This window comes from Camelus bactrianus, chromosome 29, assembly GCF_048773025.1.
Source record: "Camelus bactrianus isolate YW-2024 breed Bactrian camel chromosome 29, ASM4877302v1, whole genome shotgun sequence".
NCBI classification, from domain to species: domain Eukaryota; kingdom Metazoa; phylum Chordata; class Mammalia; order Artiodactyla; family Camelidae; genus Camelus; species Camelus bactrianus.
This window is the reverse complement of record NC_133567.1, coordinates 18,350,305-18,370,051: the sequence shown is the minus strand read 5'-3', so window position 1 is coordinate 18,370,051 and position 19,747 is coordinate 18,350,305. Positions and strand designations below refer to the sequence as shown.

General features: G+C 34.5%; 1 protein-coding gene and 1 long non-coding RNA gene across 5 annotated transcripts in view; one reads left to right on the top strand and one right to left on the bottom strand.

Moving 5' to 3' along the window:
* Positions 1–19,747, top strand: part of LOC123615784 (uncharacterized) — a 185,199-nt gene that overhangs the window by 33,013 nt on the left and 132,439 nt on the right. The window lies entirely within an intron of this gene.
* Positions 2,500–19,747, bottom strand: part of PKIA (cAMP-dependent protein kinase inhibitor alpha) — a 90,438-nt gene continuing 73,190 nt past the window's right edge. Inside the window, exons 1-4 of one of the 3 annotated variants that reach the window (XM_074355136.1) lie at positions 15,768–15,841; positions 15,208–15,252; positions 9,107–9,284; positions 2,500–5,953 (exon numbers count right to left, since the gene is read on the bottom strand). In XM_074355136.1, the coding sequence (XP_074211237.1) occupies positions 5,874–5,953; positions 9,107–9,257 (231 nt within the window). In that variant the 5' untranslated portion in view covers positions 9,258–9,284; positions 15,208–15,252; positions 15,768–15,841 and the 3' untranslated portion in view covers positions 2,500–5,873. Of the gene's footprint in view, positions 5,954–9,106; positions 9,285–15,207; positions 15,253–15,767; positions 15,920–19,747 lie in introns of those variants that run through there. The other 2 variants (XM_045514073.2, XM_074355135.1) reach the window with 2 other exon arrangements.

The following is a 19,747-nucleotide window of genomic DNA, read 5'->3' as shown; positions in this document are numbered from 1 at the left end:
ATGAGATTCATTGTGTAAAAATGATGGTTGACGTCTGCTGTGAGCCTGAAACTAATCTAAAAAAATAAAGTCTATTAATTAAAATTTTTAAAAAAATGGTGGTTGATGGTGTTAGACTGGAAGAGGAGTGAAGAATAGGATTGGAGAAGAGGAATAAGGATGGAAGTGCATTGAAGTAGTAGGGAGGTAGAGAAGGAGGATCTATCTAGTCAAGGAGATTGAGGAGTTGCCAGAAAGAAAGGGACAAAGGATAACTAACTAAATAAAAAAACAACCTGAAGAAAAAAAGGAAGACAAATGAAGCAATTCAATAACTGTTCCGTGGTGAATAGGATTAAATGTCATTGGTTAGGCTAATAAAACATATATAAACTATCCATTATATTTGACCATTGGTACTGATGCACTTGTTTAGGTCTAATTCAGAGAACTAGAGTGGGACCAGCACAAAGAAGTCAAGTGGTTTTGCTTGTATGTGACTGCTGTTTGGAGGAACTAGTAATATCACTGGCAGTCATCTCCGGGTATGATGAAACACAAAACTCTTAAAACATCACAAAATAATCTTGTCCATCTCGATATATGAGCCCAAGGTAAGTGCCTATATATGTAACAACCACCCCTATGTAGAAATGAGCACTGTAGGATCTGGGAATGTAGCAAACATAATGGGAAGAATGTGGTTAAAGAGAAAGGACACATCTATAACTAATGGAAGATGTGAACCTAGAGGAGAAGACAGACTTTTTCTTGAAATACATGGATTTCATCCTTAAGAAGACTTCATTAAGCAGCTATACCCTGTCATACTAATATCAACCTAAATTATATAATTATTAACCTTGATTTTAAGTAATGCTTGAGTCCTCTATAACATCATCAGTTATTAATTGCCACATTGTCCAGGGCTTCAGTGACAATTGCTGAGGGTCCAGGAGCTACTAATGACGTCATGATAATGAGAAAAAAATTACCTGGAAGTCAGATTGCAAAAGGATAAGAAATAAGGAAGAGAAGCATGGAAACAAGGAGCATAGGTTGCTATTTTGAGAAACTAAGTAGTGAAGGAGAGAGGGGAACTAGAAAACTGGAGCATGTTTATGGACAACGGTAGTCAGTGAAGAGAAAAGAATAATTAACACACCTCCTGTTAAAGTCAGAAAGAAAATGGTTTAAAAATCTCAGATGAAGGAATAATCTTAGACAGGAAGTGGTAAATGTCCTCTGTCCCCAGGGACATGAAAATAGAGAGCTGTACAGCACTTGTGTCTAAGCTAAGGTTGCAAACAATGGCTAAACATCGTTATACACTTTCTACAGTCATTCAGAAAACAAGTAGAGAGAAGGGAGATGGTTTGGTTGATTTTAATTGGACATTGGTGACAAGAAAGCAAGGAAATTGAAAGCACTGAAGAGAAAGATTATCAGGATTTCAGACTGGAAGGAGAGTTGCTGAGGAAATGTCCATCTTGATATGATCAGAAAGTAAATGTGATGCTAATTAGAAAGATAATGGGTGATAGTCAGGTGGTTTGTTAATTTCAACTTTACAATGAGAGATGGCCAGGATCCCAAGTCCCCGCATCCTGGATTAGACAGATGCAAAACATTTACAAGAGACAAGAGAAGCTAATATGAAGTGGTTGCACTGTTTGCTAGTATTTTGTCCCAAATCCCTATGTAGTGTTTTATCCTTGTGACCTGAGTAAGAATTTAAAGATCTACATCCTCTTATGCCTCTTTGACTTAAGTCCTTGCCTGGATTCAGGCTGAGTGCTGTCTGATGCTTTTCTCCTCAGCCTCACCCTGGTCTCTGCTTGACCTTTACTGCCTATATGGTAAAAGTAGTATTTTGAAAAGAGAGCGACACTAAGATAAAATAACTTAAACTCTCTTTGCTCCTCTACCCCAAGATGTTATTCTTAATGTGGTAAAGCTCTACGTGTCTGTGAGCAGGTTTGTTGATTCATTTTAAAACTTTTCAGTGAACAGGATGGGTGCATCAGGGAGACATGCACTTCTTCTGGGTCAGTGGTTCTCAAGTTGTGGAGGTGAAGTTGGGAGGAAAAAGGTATGAAAGTCTCACAGGGAATATTTCCAAGAGGTACAGAGTGTTTGTGCATGAATGTATCTGTGTGTGTGCGAGTGGAGGAGGGAGCATTGTAAAAACTTTCAGAGGATTCTGATAAACACCTGTCTTTCTTCTGGTTAAAAATCCCTGTCCTGCAGGTGAGCATGTAAGAATGCGGGAGTGATATTGCTGTTTAGTGTTTAAGAGGTGGAATGGCTCTGGTATGTGATAAGGTCCAGAAGTGGGCTACCAGAGTGGAATGGAGGTGAAAATTCTTGGAGCAGAGGCCAGGAAAAAGTGAGACTGGGATGCTGAGAATGTCCACCACAGGAGGGCTGAAGCTTGGGCTTTCTCTGTTATCACCCACAGCACTTTCTTGAGCACCAAGTACATAGTGTGTGTTCAATAAATACTCTTAATAGACTCTGTACATTTCAGAAAAATGTATTACTTTTAATATCAATTATGTGAGCATGCAACATTGCTAAATACAAAAGTCATACAAGCTCACAGATGACTTCGGAGACTGCCACTCTTTTAATTAAAGAACAATTTAAGGCCTATTAAGACATCATAAACATAGATCCTTTCCTGTTTTCACTTAATCACTATACATTTTCTCCCTATTACTCTTGGCTTCACTCAGAAACTTGACTGCCCGCAGTTCCATTTCTTTACCCTTTATTGCTTCTCTGAAGAGAAATAGCCATATCATTCACCTCCTAAAACGGTCCATTTGTACTTGTGTCTGAGTAAGACGCAAGTGTTGGGCATTAACAGTGTGCAACTCTAGGGATATAGATTAAAAATTGGAGGCTTCCTGTCTGTTATCTGTGGGAAAAACATTTTTGTGAATTTATGGTATCACTATATCAGCATAGGATGCTTATAATCAATTAAAGATAAATTTGAAAAGTTCACACTTGTTGCAAGTGAGTCAAAAAACTGAAATCATCACATTTCTAGTCAATTAAATAAAATGAGTAGCATGAAACATAAAAAATCTGAACCATGCTAAGTTTACAGACTTCATGTCAGGAAAATGTCTTCCGGGAAGTATAACACAAAAATACATTTTAATTAAATGTACTATTATTATTAAGTAAAAGTGCTAATCACATCTGTGTCATTATTCATCCAGGTAACCTTTAGGAAAATCAGTTGCCCTTTCTGGGACTCAATTTCCTCTTCTAAAATATGGAGGCTGATCTAGTCCATCTCTAAAAGTTCCCTTACAGATAAACATGCTCTGTAATTAGCTTCAATTTTAGGGCATGTGCAGTAGAAAACTCCCCGCAGACAGATAAACACAGGTTCAAATCTTATTTTATCACTTATTAGCTCTTCAAACTTTTAAAACGTATGCCTTATTGAGCCTTAATTTCCTGATTTGTGAAATGGTATAGACTTCTTCTTTAATCAAATTGTTTGAGGATTAAATGGGAGAATATGCGCTGTGAAGTGATGAGTATAAAGTCAGTTGGTTAATAGGCATTCAATGCATATTATCAAACCAATGCCTTAGTTTTCCACTCTTTTCTCCTTAAAAGTTCAATTCCATGTAAAGATATTATAATAAAATTTGGAAGCTACTATGAACTTTTGCTGAGCAACATTTGCAGAATGTGGGTGTTTTGGAAAGTTGATTTTTATTTTCTGGCTTGGGAATAGTTCTGGGTTTGAAATATAGCAGACAAAGTAGCAGTAAGAGGTCAAAATAATTCAAAAGCTCCATATGACTTCACAATTTAGCACTATTATCTATTCAAAGACAAGCATGATACCACATGCATTAATAATAGTATATCACATAGGAATATAAATCCTCCACATATACTCAGCACTAATCCTAAACTTTACAAAGTCACATGAAATCAGTTTAGAATTCCACAACTTTAAGGATGAAGAGAACTTTACCTACATTCACAAGAAAGCTATGAGGATATTGAAAAAAAATGATTGTATGGGTTGAATGTTTTAAATGGACTACCAGAGATTGTCTAAAATAACCTCAGGGACCTCTTTTCCCACTTGTGAGTCTATTAATAGGCAAATTTGTTTGAATTTTAACTGGACATTTTAGATCTTATTGGCCTAGACAGAAGGAAGTACTCTAAAATGTAATCTTCACTCTTTCTATTTTCTCAAAGACTCACACTGTTAACATTTTTTTCTAGTAATATATGATCGAGGACCAAGTGATACCCAGGCCCTTATCCCGCTCATTCAAAAAGTACTGTAATCTGAGGGCAGATTCACCATTCATCCTTTATGTGACTACAAGGGAGGCCTGAGTTCCTGGTATGTCCATGTAGATCACCTGTTGAAATGCTGCTTAATCTACTTCACATGGGACTGTATCTAAGACCTCGAGGACAGTTAAGTGGGTTCTTTATTGTAAAGGGTCTTCCTGTTGTCTGCTGTTTGTCCAGTAATTCATAAGCCACTGGCATATTACTGGTTCCTTATTTATTACCACTGAGAAATGATTTTGTAATACTGACCGGAGAGATTACACAGCTCACAGGACTTTCCATATAAGAACCATGATGTCAAAAAACAGGAGAGGCCATCAACGGTATTAATGAGAATTTTGTCAGCTTCTAATGATGATTATTATTGTATCAGAATGCAATTCACACTAATTATTAGTAAAAGTTTACAAACATTAAAAAGTGCATAATAACATTTGGATCTGATAGGGCTGAAAAAAGACATGAAAAACACAACAAAAGGGCTTTACTTTTGTGATTGGTGTTCACACAATTGCAAGATCATTTTCTCTGTCTTTTGCAACTCCATGGAGATAAGCTGTCCTCCAAATTTTAACAGTATCATACAGCACTATGGGAAATTATATTCCATAGAAGAAAATATGTTGATTGCTTGGATTTTCTTTCCTACCTTCCCAATTCTCCAAAATCCTCATAATTAAAAATAAAAAATATTAGTTGGAGAAAGTTCTCTGGGAATAAAACAAAATTTGCAGATTGAATTCTGGTGTGTGTAGACATTAAACAGACCAAATTCAGATAATATTCACTTAATGGATATTTTCAAATGCCTGTATAATAAGCAAAGAAGTCTTGATGAATGTTAGACTTAATTCATCAGCAGTGAATTAAGGGAAAAGATTAAGTTTTAAAAATTGTGTTCTATCCTGTGTACACCACCACACTATGGAGCAGAAAAAAAGGCAGCCCTTTTAAAAATGAGTGGTATAAAAATTCACAGTAACGTACATCATTTTTGTTTTTCATAAGCAATCAAAGAAGGGGGCAGTGCTGAGCATCTATATTGTACAATACAAAACAGTGTAAATAACACAGCAGGAACACACAGATACATAATGCTAAAAACAGTGCTTTCTGGATGGTTCTTTTACTGGGTGAATACTTGGGCCAGAGATATTTAAACTCTGGGGTTCAACCAACCCTTTGCGATTAGACACAAGTAAATCCTCTGACATTGTGAGGGGCCAGATGCTACAGGAAGAATCATCATCTAGGTCAGTGCTACTTTCTACAAGCATTTCATCATATGGTCAAGTGAAAGGATCCGTACAAAAACGACGTCCAAACACAAGCCACATGATTTCAACCATTGCTAATGCCAGAGGTAGAGAAAAGTCTGTCTGCAGCCACAGCTTCTGCCCCCATTTTTAACATGATAACACACAGGTTCCTGCAATGCAGCACAGCCTCTTTCTTTTCCCCCTTTTCACTCTTGGAAATAAATGCATTCCAGCCAGGCCTGGAGATTTGAGACATTGTCAGGTGTTGATGAAGATCAAAGTGGAGTGTTAGCTTTCAGACTTCGCTGCTTCTCCCTGGGCTTCCCCACTTTGTTCTGTCGAATTCCGCTGTGCATCTTCTTCACCTTCTGTTAGAGACATAAAAAAGGATAAAGGCAAAATGGAAACTAAGGCTTATACTTACTGATTCTCAATATATCATATTGGAAATTTCAGAAGTACTCAAGAGGTTGAAATCCTCACAAGAGTTTTTTCTTGGTAATCAATTTCCCATCAAGAAAACAGCTTAAGTGTTTCAAGGGCTAATTCTGGTCCTGGGACAGCATGGCTCAAAAACAAAATAACAACTGAATTTTTAGAGTGGTTAGTGACGCTCCATGCTTTTGATAAGTCCTAGGAAATTCATGGCATGGCATTTAGAGTTTCACAGGTTGCAGAAATCACAAGTGTCTTTAGGCAGAAGTCAGAAATTGGGGGCAAGTTTACATTTTGATGCCTGTCTTATTTTAAGAAATATTTTTAAATTATATGTTATATTATTTTGAGCACTTGATGATAACCTCACTGATTTCTCAGAGGTTTAATTAATTTAAATTAAAAGCAATGGTGGAAGGACATTATGTGTGCTGGTTAGTCCCTTATCAGATAGTTATGATGGCCTCTGGCCTGCCCTTGTAGAACATATGTACAACTCTAATAAAACCACTTTCATAACTGCACCCCTAGCAATAATTTCAGCCAGTGACAGAGTAAACACTAAAATTAAACAATGCTTTCTCTCCATATTAGGTCACTTTATCTGGGCGCAAGCTGCAGGTAATCATTCAAAGGTTCAAACGTTTGCATGTGTTAGTTTGTTACTAAACAACCAATATAGCTTAGTGGACAAAATATTTTACTGTGTTGCAATAATGTATATTATATTAATTTTTGCTAAGAGTTTATTACCATAATTTAAATGAATAGAGGTAAGTGGGGTGTCCTCTTTATTCGGATGGCAATATTGAAGGCAATTTCTCCTTACTCTTAAATACACACAAAACATCTCACCATACACCAAACTTTAGGGAAATTAAAAGCAGTTTCTCTACATAAAAATTATATTCTGTTCTAAAAGGGTTCCAAGAATATCACCATGCATTATTTATAATTTTCATTATTAGAGCAATGAACAAGCCCCCAATATGTGCAGATGGCCTGAATCTGAGATGTACAGATTAGCATAAAACAAGAACTTGATAAATAGGAGGAGCTCTTGGTAACCAAAGGAATGAAGTCATATTAGGGCAGATGCAAGACAGTAGAATATTAAGGATGAAAGTGACTGCATCAATACAAGGTGAGGAACTTGACTCCCGTGGGGCTTGGGATTTCTAAGTATCCAGGGACGCTGCTCAGGGCTCTGAATAATGCTATAAACACGGAACTATGGCTAAATAGATGCTTGTTAACAAGTCAAGATAAACATGGGGCAACAATATTGTTGAGCATAAACTAAAAAGAAGCTGAAATACTCAGAAATTACAAAGGAAGTCCCCCACTATCTCAGCTAGTGATACTTAATTTGCCACTATACAGTTGTCATTTTTTATATTTTAGACTTTCAATTGCACAGTTATTATTTTTAGCTCTTTGTACTTAGAATAAGAAAGAAAATCAGTACTGTTTATACTTTGCCTAGTTCTGGACTTTGTGATTTGAAGAGAAACAGAAAAATTTTTTCAAGGGCCTAGAGAATTGCAATTAACATGTAGAAATGTTTAGAAAATAATACATTTGGAGGCATAAAGATATCTGAATTATTTAAATTATTTAAATTATTTAATTATAACATTAATGTAAAATATAAAATGCATTTTATTGGTATCAAATATCAACTTATTTAAATTATAACATAATAATATAATATAATCTCTTGTATAAGAAAGGGCTTGGAGCTTATTGGGTCTCAACTTCAGTGAAAACAAAAAAAGAAGAAATTAAACTACACTATAAAAAAAGTCCTAAAATTAAGGGTGGCCAATATCAATGCAGATTATTTAAAATAGAATATTCATATAAAAATAAAAATACAAATGTATGAAAAAGATTGGCAAATTCTCAAAGATTACAGAAAAAATATATTTACTCAACTTATATCACCAAATTGGAGTAATTTCCTGTAGCCTTTCTCAGATCTATTTTGAAAAGTTAAGTCCGGTAGTAATAGAGAAACAATGAAATCTAAACCATACATCAGTCTATATGTTCCATGGTAGTGACTGTAAAAGTTTTATTTTCGACCTGAATTTGAAAGGACTGATCTATGACTTGCTGACCTGTAGTCACTGTATAAAGTTCTATCCCTAGGTATTTCAAGGTGATGTTGCTGAGCTATTTCATTAACACATATAAACTCTGACTCAACTTTCCAATAACTGGAAGGCTTTGCCATAAAAATTCTAATAGCAAAGAAGTATTGAGTGGTTTCCATGAGTCAGAAACTAAGTGATTTTCATGTGTGGTTTCTTAATCATGAACTACATTTTTTTTCACTTTTAAAGATTATTTTTGCACAAGTTTTTCTCAGGGAAATACATTCAGCTTTGATACTTGCAAAAGCTATGGATGGAAGAATTACCATGGGATTCATTCAAATACTCAGAAGTACTTTGACATGTCAAACCTGTTTCACTTTTTCATTGGTAAAGTTAGACTTGGTGGGCAAGAGTTCAAAGCCCAATAATAAGACTAATTTTTCAAACAGTCTATCGTGAAAGGAAAACTAAAAGAACTTTTTACCTAAGGCTTACTCATGTAATGGACTACTGTACTCCCATTCTCAATAAAATTGGTCCTGGAAACCCTTTTCTGCTGAAGTAGTTCTTAGAATTGAGACTCGTCAGACTCATCTGTGAATCTTGTTAAACATCTAGTGCTATTAAATGTTACAGGTGGCCAATATTGTCAAAAGTCGGAACTCCAGCTTTGTTAAATATTCTACATAAGAAATTTCAGAGCTTTTATAGAGATTAGGATAAAAAAAAAATGTGTTGTATTGATTACATTAGAGAAATCAGATTAAGGACTCTGCATTTGTGTGGGAAACCCTGTAAAGAGAAGTCACTGAAAACAGAGGGAGTGATTAAGAGATTAGTCCGTGACTTTCATCTTGCTTTTGATTGTTTATAACTTTTTCTATTAGGTTACTTTCAAAGGTGTTTTTTCATCCCTTAATCCTAATTAGTGAAATGCTGTAGGTCATTCCATGTGCATAGAGAGATGGGTGTCAAACGACTCACCTGTCTTGTTGATATCAAGACCTGCTAATTTCAAGGCTAATTCATTGCTGTTGCCACTTGCAGAGGAAACCAGGATATCATGTATTGCATTTCTTCTACCTGTTCTTCCTGAAGCAATAAAATCTGCATATGTAGTTTCCACATCAGTCATTGCTAACAAATATCCACATAGCAGGGGCTACAAAACAGAGAAAAATTAATAAGTAAATATAATGTCGGTCAATGGTAAACATTTAACAAAGATTATTCCATAAAGGTCAAATCATTTTGGACAGCTAATTTTGAGTAAAGACCTGATCAAAGAGGCAGTGAGAAACATTTTATAAAAATGTGTGGAGGGATTGTTGTTGTTATATGACTAGCCTGCAATATGAATGTGAAATAATTGTCCACAAAGCAAGTAATGCTTTGATTCTTAATCAAGCATCAGGGAATATTTTCTGTAAATGGCCTGATAGTAAATATTTTACACTTTGAGGGCTATGTAGTCTTTAGCCAACTATTCATCTCTGTGCTTTAGCACAAAAGGAGTCAATATATTAAATAAATGTAATAAACTGTATTTATAAAAATAGGTATAGGGACAGATTTGGCCTGCATGCCATAGTTTGTGGAGACCTCATTTAGATCATAAAGTTCTCATTCTCTAATAACATTGTAATCAGTCTTCTCTGGAGAGGAGAACTTGAAATCAGTTCTTTATCTTGAGATCACCAAGGTAATGAGGGGTGAAGTGGAAGTGGTCCATCCTAGAGGTAAGCAGTACCCAAGTGCATTGTTTGCAGAGTCTAAAAACAGTAATGAAACTGACCAAAATCCAGTTTATGCTTTATTATCACCATGCCAGCAATTCTAAACAATGTCAGTAATCAAATACTGCTCCCAGTCCAGGAGGACAGCTCCCTTGTTGCCCCTTTAGCAAGTCATTGCTTGAGAAGAAGAATATTCTTGACAGAATCTTTGAAATAAAATCTTCAGATTTACAAAGGACTCCATGAAAGTTAGTTTTCCCAAACAAACTTGGTAACACACACACTTAAAGACTTGAAGAAAATGTTTTTGATATAAAATATGAGGTATATGTAGTAACAAAAGACCACCAAATGTAAATCTTTAATTTCTTTTTCTACATTAAAAATGTGTAGTCATCCCTGAATGTCAAAAGAGGGATGAATAAGATGTGAAATAATGAATTTCTGTTGGGTTAATTTGTTTAAACACAACTTTAAAATAACATAACTTTCCTCCTATTCCTAAGCATTCCAATTACATTTTACTATAGTTTAAGATTAAAAGCCCATACCAATCATCAAAAGAAAGGAGTCTTTTCAAAATATAAGAAATAAAAGAAGAAGCTAAAAGGGTGGAACCCAAACATCACTATGGATATGCACTCTGGCACTCTGAAATAACTTGATGCCATTTACAGTGCACTTTAGGATGGCAGTCAGCAGCACATTCCTTAAGGCTTAATTCTTCTCCCAATGAATACTGAAAAGAGAGCAGTTAATTTAATCCATGGAAAACTTTTATCTTCTCTCTTCTTTAAGAGGAAACTAAAACAGGAAAGAGGGAGGAATAGCATAGTACAAGTTTTAAAATAGGAGGTATATGAATACTACATGATTTACTGTGACTATATTATGAATAACATTGGTTTCCATTCACTTGACTACATCTACCATTCTTTTTTATGGGTGTATGATTTAATGGTTGTTATCATGTTATTTAAAATTTCAAAATACTCCTCAGAAAATCCTAGGTTTAGTCCCAGCTCTGCCATTGGGTCATGGAATAACAGCCAGAAAAAATTACTTGAACTCCTGGTCTTCCATTTTCTAATAAGTAAAGTGGGACAGCTGGATGACATAATCATTAATGGCACTTTAAGTGAAAGTGTAAAAACAATGATCACTCAAAACAATCTCATTTCTAGAATCTTGAATTTTGGAATTCTCTTCTGTGACTGTAACCACCTATTCTTTTTCTCTTCCTCTTACTTGAAATGAATCTGTCCTTCCCACTGGTCATATCTTTAATTCCTTTAATCCTTTTAATTTCTGTTTCTTCTAGGTCCAGTTGAGATCAATTGCCCACCATTTCATGTAGCTTCTTAGTATCCAGAAGTCCCTTTGCTCCACTGTCACCTTGACCTGCCTAAGCCTCACCTGGAAAAACAGCACAGTGCACTTTCTCTGATCTCATTACTGGGTGGCTGAGTGTTACCAGAAAAAGTCACAAAATTGTGCCAATTGGCTCAACTAAACATTTTTTACTCTATTATTAGGATACACTCTGAGTTGTACAGAAATTCTTTTGTTCACCTCTAGCTGACTCTTCCTTATGCTTCTCTCTGTGGGGAGGGTTCCAAACCCTTTCTATTCCCTACAACTAGACACCACCTGCCTTAAGAGATACTTTGCATCTTCCTTCTTGGAGAAGATATAGGACATCTGCTGCAAGTTCTCTAAAATTTCGTCCTTTCTCAAATAATAAATCACTATTCTTTCATTTCTAGATAATCTAGCTGCTTTCTTTTTAAGCCATGCTATTCCTTCTATTTCTTATCACCTCCTGTAGGACCTTGCTCCATCTTTTTTTTTCTTTAATAATTTGAGTCTTCTTTCTCCTCTTAAGTTTAAAAGCATGTTCAGGTGTTCCCTTACTAAACAAAAAATGAACCAACCATTCAATCAAATACCCTTTCCTCAACTTTCATATATCTTTGCACTACCATCTCTTTCCTTCATTAAACATCTCAGAAGGGTTCAACTACTTTTATTTTCTCACTTTCCTTGAACAAACCTTTAGAAGTTTTGAATTCCATTGACTTTTATACAGTATGTTTTACAGAGACTACTTTCTTATAGATCACTGAAATGATGTGTATTAACATTAAGTAACTGCTCATTGTTAAAGGTTCTTGTGAGTGTCCATCCTCTTTGAACTCTCTATAATACATGACACTGCTAGCTATAGTCTCCTTGAAACTCTCCCAAGTTATAGAGGGGAATAATTATAGAGATCAGACCTACATGTATTTGAATTTAGACTTCCCATTTACTTGTTATGCTCTGTCTAATTCCTCTGTACTCAGTTCTTCATCTACAAATTGTGATAAATATACTTAGTTCTCAAGATGGTTATGAGAATTTATTTGGATTATGTATTTTAAGAGCATAACACAATGTTTGACACATGGTGGGTAAATGCTGATTTAAAAAAAAAAACAGCTGTCACTTTCTTAGCTTTCATGATACTTTTTACTATCCTGGCTCTATCCTATCTGAGCTTTGTATTCTTCACAAATTTCTCTTGCTAGGGTCACCTTTTGAAATACACATTTTGTAGGAATTTAGAATTAGTCATTGACCTTCTTTGCTTCCTGACTTGACTAACACATCTAATCCCAATGCTTCTAATTGCTCACTATGGATAATACAAAAGTATCCATCTCTTATTTAGACTGTTCTCCCAAGGTCCTCACACACAAGAGCAATTGGCTGCTGAACAGGTTTTACTTGGTTTTGCACAAGCATTTCAAATTCAGTAAAACAAAATAAGAAAACAACAAAACATACAAGTAGAGAAAACTGGCCTCATTAATACGACATGTTGGAGCATATTTTTACTTATTTCTCTCACTTGATATCCATGTCTAATCATTTGCCAGGTCATGTCGGTTTTTTATTTGATGTCCCTCATATTTATTCTCTGTAAAACATGGGAAAAAGCCTTACCGGGATTATTGCTGAGTTCTTCCACAATCTGGAAGGAACTCACTTTTGCTGCTTTAACTTTAACCACTCACTCTCATACTTGGTATGTTGCAGAAAAATGCACAATATTTTCCTAGAGCTTCTCTGATAGTGCATTTGTTCAAGTCTGCTATTCCACCTGGAATGCCTTCCCCTGACAAATCTGCTTGTTGAAATGGATTTAGTCCTCAAAATTCAGCCAAATGCCATATTCTCTTTGTCTTCTTGCCCCTATCTCTTCAGCTAGCATTCTTACGGACCTGTATACAGGGTGCTAAAATTCTAACTAGCATTATTGTTGCCTTACCTTCTACTCAGATCACAAGTTCTGCCAAGACAGGAACTGCATTTTATTAATATTTTAACTACATACAATTCCCAGTAGAGCCTTTTGCAGATAATCAGTGCTAAATAAAAGTCTGTTGAATAGAACTGAACAATGAGGAAGAAATATATTAATCACCTTTCACTGGTAGTCACAGAGAACTTCCCTATTCCCTGGTTATACTATATTACCAAATCCTAAAAACCTGGAAGTTTTTACAGACGAAGAATCTGAGGACTAGACAGTTCAAGTGATCTGCCTGTCTTCACATAGCTAGTTAATTGTTTGGAATGAAGGTCCGCAAAGTCCCAGTCCACTTTTTCTGTTTTACCAGGTTGCCTGTCTGCAAGTAAGGTACGAGTTTGGATAAAGTTTTTGACCTTGGAATAATCAACTGCTGTTAGTTATAACGATATTTTCATTACCTACACCACCACCATCACCATTAACCAACAATATTTAGTTTCCATGTTACCTTAAAGATTTAGAATTGGGCATCTTTACAGAGTTCTTTTTCTAGGGTCACCATCTGAAATAAGGTCACATTTTGTAGGAATTTAGAATCAGTCACTGACCTTCTTATATCTAGCAAATATATCTGATAAAAAGGGGAGGTGGATTGCAGAAAAAAGTTTATTTCACAGTCACCATTATTGCCTTTTACTCTTAGTCTCTTTATGGCTTTTTAAAATATAGGCTTTAAAACAGCACAATTGCTATTATTTCTCATCTGATAACAATGCTATGCAGTAGGCAAAAATATCCTCATTTTCAGTTGAAGAAAATAAGTCTCAGAGATGTTAAATGACTACTAAATAACACACAAAACTATGACTTAAATCCAGGTTTGTGGGTTTTGCATAAAGGACATTGCATTTTGTAATGAAGTCCTTGTTTTTTTGCCATTATCATTTTTTAAAAGGTAAACTGTCACAATAATACATGTGTATGTGGGGGTTTACATCTAGTTCACTTTGATGATAATAGTTTTAAGGAGATTTAGAATATCAGAGTGAGACAGAAAAAAGGGTGACATTTTCCATGAGAAGATATGAATTAAAAGATGTGCTGTGTTATAATTTGTATATCTGGGAATGTTCATTCCTGATGACAGTGGTAATTCTACTTGTAAGAGGGGAGCCAACAACTCACTTTGAATTTCACTTACTGTATGCCTAAGTAATGAGCATGTGGAAGAAGAAACAGGGTTGTGAAAGATATATTCGTGTGGTGTGTTCACCTTTAAAATGTGTATGAATAGCTTTCAGCTGAATTGAGTGAAAGACAATAATGACAATTGTGAAATGGAATTATTCCTGGAAACTCCTTTTCTCCTTAAGCTTTTATGAAATAAAATTTGCTAGATTGCTGTGCATCCAATTTTAAACCTCCAACATGACATAGCAACTAAGTACTAGGCCCTCAGTTATGGTAGTCATTATAATTAGTATTATAATAATAGTACTATAAAGTAGTACTTCATTTTTATTACATTTGCTTTCTCCAGACAATAGACTTATTTTTCTGTGACAAGAACAATAGCTGATAAATAGCACATATGTAAATACTTAGATGAAGGAAGAATATAATTACATTTTTAACAAAATACATAGATGCTATGAACTCTGTATCATTTTCACTCTCTCCATGATTATAGTTCGTAAGTGAATTTCCATTAGGTGCCCCCAAATAGTAATTTTTACATGCATGGCAGCTATGTTATTTTTTTCATTCAGCTAAACACTTAGACACAGCTCTTCAATTCAATGGTATGACAACCACAGAGTGGACATGTTTTACACCAATATATTACTGTATAATGACTTGTAGTTTGCTTAGAAATTCTGGGAAAACTGTTGCCAAATGATTATGTCTGACAAGTATTTGCCAAAAAATGACAAAGTCCAAAAAAGTCTAATAAATGTCAGCGGCTGGTAGAGGTTTAATTAAAGTAGAAATTAGCACACTTTCTGGGCTTATATAAATAAACTAATCAGAATAAAACTTAGAAAACTTACCAAAAGTGGGCTTTGATTCTTCACAAAAGTTTCCTGGTTATGTTGCTATAATTAGAATTTTATAGCTATGACAAAATGGTCATATTGGATATAAACACCATAATGTGATATTATACTTTTTTGTATCCAGTTATACAAAAGAGCCAATTACACTAATATCCAAAGTCTGATTATAGAGGAGAAAGATCATTTTATTATTTAAGTATTTTACTATTTAAAACTAGATTAAATTTTAAAGCATAGCTCTCTAAATACTGGTATGTAAAAGTCCAATGAAAATTCATGACAAAGAAATAAGCTTGTTCTTTCTTTTCTCCCTTCCTAAAAAAGTCTCACTTTCTTCCTCTTTAACAACAGAAGCAGTATATTGGTATTCTAAAAATTCTTTGTGTAATAGATTTCTAAACTGAAATTCATAATTCATGTTGGTCTTTTCTTTGTTTATGCCCTTTATCTTTTTAAATATCGTACACACATATTGAGAGAATAAATTAGAAGACTGTACCCTAGTAGAATTTATAGATTTAGATTGCAAAAGGCTAGAAAAAGTATGTACTTACGTCTCCTATATTAAGCAAATTGAAGTGTTCCACATAGATGTATCCTAAAAGAAGTTGGGTCTATGAAGCTGCTTAAATGATTTTTATAGTGACATTGAGTCATGAGCCAAATGGTGACTGGATAACATGCTAATTTTACTCCTGTAAATGGGGACACATGAAATGAGACTCACAGACTTGGAAGAAAGAATGGAGAGAATGTCATCAGCAGGCACTGAAGTCTTCTCTCTAATCTAAATGGTATGATTACTTTTAAAAGAGAAGGAAAATTCTTCCTGTCCCATAATTACAAATGCAATTACATGACTTTTCAATTGTTACTTTATGAAATAATGTGAAGTTTGTTAAGAGCCCTTGAGTAGTTTACTATGTACTTAAGGCTTGTTCCACATTAGTGTTTCTGAAACATTTCAGTTTCAGATGACCATTACATTCTCAAAAATTATTGAGAACCCCAATGAGATTTGTTTATGTGGTTATATCTGCCAATATTTGCCATATGAGAAATTAAACTGGAAAAAAATTAAATATTTATTAATTCACTTAAACTGTAAATAATAAGCCCATGTCATGTTTCCATGAATAATATATTTTTAGTGAAATGAAATATATTTTTCAAAGCCAAACAAAAAATAGTGACAAGAATGGCATTATTTTATATTTTGAAATTCTCTGGCTTAATTTTGCAACTGTCTGGCTTAATAAAAGACATCTGGTTTCTCATATCTGCTTCTGCATTCAATCTGTCTCAATATGTTGTTTTAGTTGAAGTATACAAAGAAAATCTGGCTTTACACAGATTTTTTAGTTGGAAAATGAGGAGAATTTTAATAGCTTTTTCAGACAGTTGTGGATTTTTTTTTTTTTTGCAATGTGGAATCTAAAACCATATCAATATGCTTTCCATGATGTTTTATTAAAATCTATTGTCTACTTTGCTCTTTAAATGAATCTTTTGTCCATGCATATTTTAAAAAATATCAGGCATTAGTCATTTGGAAAAATATTGATTCACTGGGTTATGCAAAATTTCCAAATGGTACCATATTTCATTATACAATATTACATTTGTTAGTAACACTGCCTATTTCATCAGAAAAGTTTTTAAGAAGTGGGAAATCGACAAGTTCACGGGGCAGATAATACATTTTCCAAAACTCTAATTTTTGTTTGAAAGCTCAGATTTTATCATTGGCAACAGAGACAGTTGGATTTTGCTTCCCTTGAAGTGACAAGCTCACTTTGTTCATTTTCAAGAAAACCTCTGCCAAATATTCAGTTTGAAAAACCACAGTTTGCCTGTCAGTTGTTCTTTCAAATAAAAATGGTGATTCATGAGAAAAGTAGCTAATTCAGTTCTCAACCTAAGCATAAGTACTTTACTTGAGACAACCATGTCACATAAGTACTTTACTTGAGACAACCATGCACTTCAGTACATGGCAAAAGTGCTCCATGTGACTTACCATTTTATCACACAGACTTATTAAAAGACCTCTACTCAAGGGTTGAGACTTGGCAATAATATTTTTTTACTGCTTCCTCAAGTACTTTCTTAGGTAAATTTTGCATTTTAAAAACTTTAACTGTGAGTGTGTGGTGGTGAAGAATACCAGGGTTGCTGGTAGAGTTTGGGGCTGCTGACTTGGTTCATGCTAAGGTGTCAGCCATATTCCCCACCGCGCTTTTGTACCACTAGTGCAAATGTAAGCCAAGTGAAAAAGGTAGATGGCATCAATATTATTATGAAAATTATTTTGAACTTGTGAACCTACTGAAAGTATCTCAGGGACTGACTGAAAGGGCTTTGGGGACATGCAGGAGTCAGAGGACCAAATTTTGAGAACCGTTGATCTGCATAGTAACAGGAAGCTATCTGATAAATATTACAGGTTACAGAAGGGAACCCTTTTGTAAACCTAACCAATAAAGTTTTTTGATTACTAAAATATTCTGAAAATATTAGCTATTTCCATGCTAAGTACTATCTTTTTCTCTTTTCCTGTATAAGAATATTAGTTATTTATCTAATTCAGGCTTATAATCAGTCTAGCTTATTTCTAAAACAACACCTCAATCTCACAAATCAGAGGGCTTCAAATTAAGTCTCCCGAGCTCAGGACAGGGTGCCAGAACTTGATGCTACCATAATTCCCTGTTTCCTTGAATTGGGCTATCTTTTAGTTACACTTTGGAGTGAGTGACAGCAAAGAAGAAATCAACAACCACATCCTGTTAATAGCAACAATTTGAAGATTTTCACAAAAGTCTCCTCTGTTAAGGCAGAATTATAATTCCTGCACCAGATCATGACATTGCATGCTCTAGAATACCATTTGGTATAACGGGACCTGTGTTGTCCTTTAAAAGAATGTGGATAATGTCCTATCAAAAGCATACTTTAAAAAAGTAATCTCATATACTGAGTTGTATCATAGAAAGATGCCAATACACATTAACTCTGTCAAGTCAAACGCTTTTTGTTCTAAATCCAAAGCATTGATCTCTTTAGAACAAAAACATTGCTAGAATAAATTTTGCCTAACATGAGAAAAATTAGTCTTTTTATGGCTTTCACAATAAGTTTTTGACTAATACTACTAGAAATAATAACCCATCTACCTTTGTTAGGACAAGTTCTTCACTTCTTCCCTGATTTTCAGTATATAATAAAAATTCTCAATTTCAAAAAGTTCCAGCATTTGATACTAATAGTTACTATGCTCAGTCTTTTTTCTGTCAGTTCATCTCTGATCCCCAGTGATATGACAACTGTGATCCTTACGCCTTCATTCAAGGTTTTATAGACGTATTTTTTCCTTGTTTTGACATGTGCACATTTTCATACTGTTTTTATAAATTCATGACCTAGTCAATTGTATTATTACTTAATTTCTTCTCTGAAACTTCCTTTAGCCCAGATTCAAATCTTTTTTCTTTTCTTTCCACAAACCTAAACAAATCAGATCTTTGTAATGAGAAATCTAAGCCTAAAAATGTTATAAAGCCAGAAGCACAGGCCATCTTCCTTGAGGAAACATTTTCACTGTCTAATTAAGGCAACAAGTGACCTCAGAGCTACTCATAAATCCCTTTGCTCATTTCTAGCTGACTTCTTTACCGTCTCTAACAACAGTAATTTTTTTTTTATTTTTTGTGTTTCTTAAGTGTTATTTATATTTCATTTTCTTACTCAATAGAAAATCTTGCCTAATGACTTTATGGGAAGATCGAGGTCCTCCTACATAAATTCCTTTAATTTCTCTTTCTTTTTCCTCACATCAAATTTGTCCATATCTTTGAGTCCTTTCGCCAACGTTAATACCTGACTAGTGTTCTTGTTTCTGTCTTCTCTCCTGTTATTGTTTCTTCAACTCTGCCTTGTGCTTCTGGAGTCTCTTCTTTTCCTTGCTTCACCAATGCCTGTAAAATTGTTTACATTTTCCCTTGTTGTAAAATATACTTTTCAGCTTTTAACTCTATGTTCTTTATGACACTCACCTTTTACTTTCATTTACTCCCAAACTTACAGAAAAAGAGGTAGGTACTAATTTTCCCACTTCCTCTACATTGCTTTATTTTTAATTTTGCAGTTCAACTTACATATCTATCAATTTATCAGAATTGTTTTCTCAGAGAACAACCATTACAGATTAATCACAAATCAATAGAGTTTTCACAATAATTGTCTATAACATTTTACATTGTTATTCCTCTCTTCTTGAAACATTTTTTCTCCCTTGGCTACCATCTACTCTTGGTACCCTCATAGTCATCTTCTTGTATTTCTTCTTGCTCTTTCCCTCGCTTACCTATTAAGTAATATTTACCCCAATTGTCTTAATTTCCATCTGGGTATAGAAGACTATCAAATCTATAATTTGGGGTGCTGATATTTTTCTGAAGCATAGCTTGAAAATTTTTACTGCCTATTGGTTACTCCACCATGGTTGTCCTTAAAAACTCAAATTCAGTAAGTT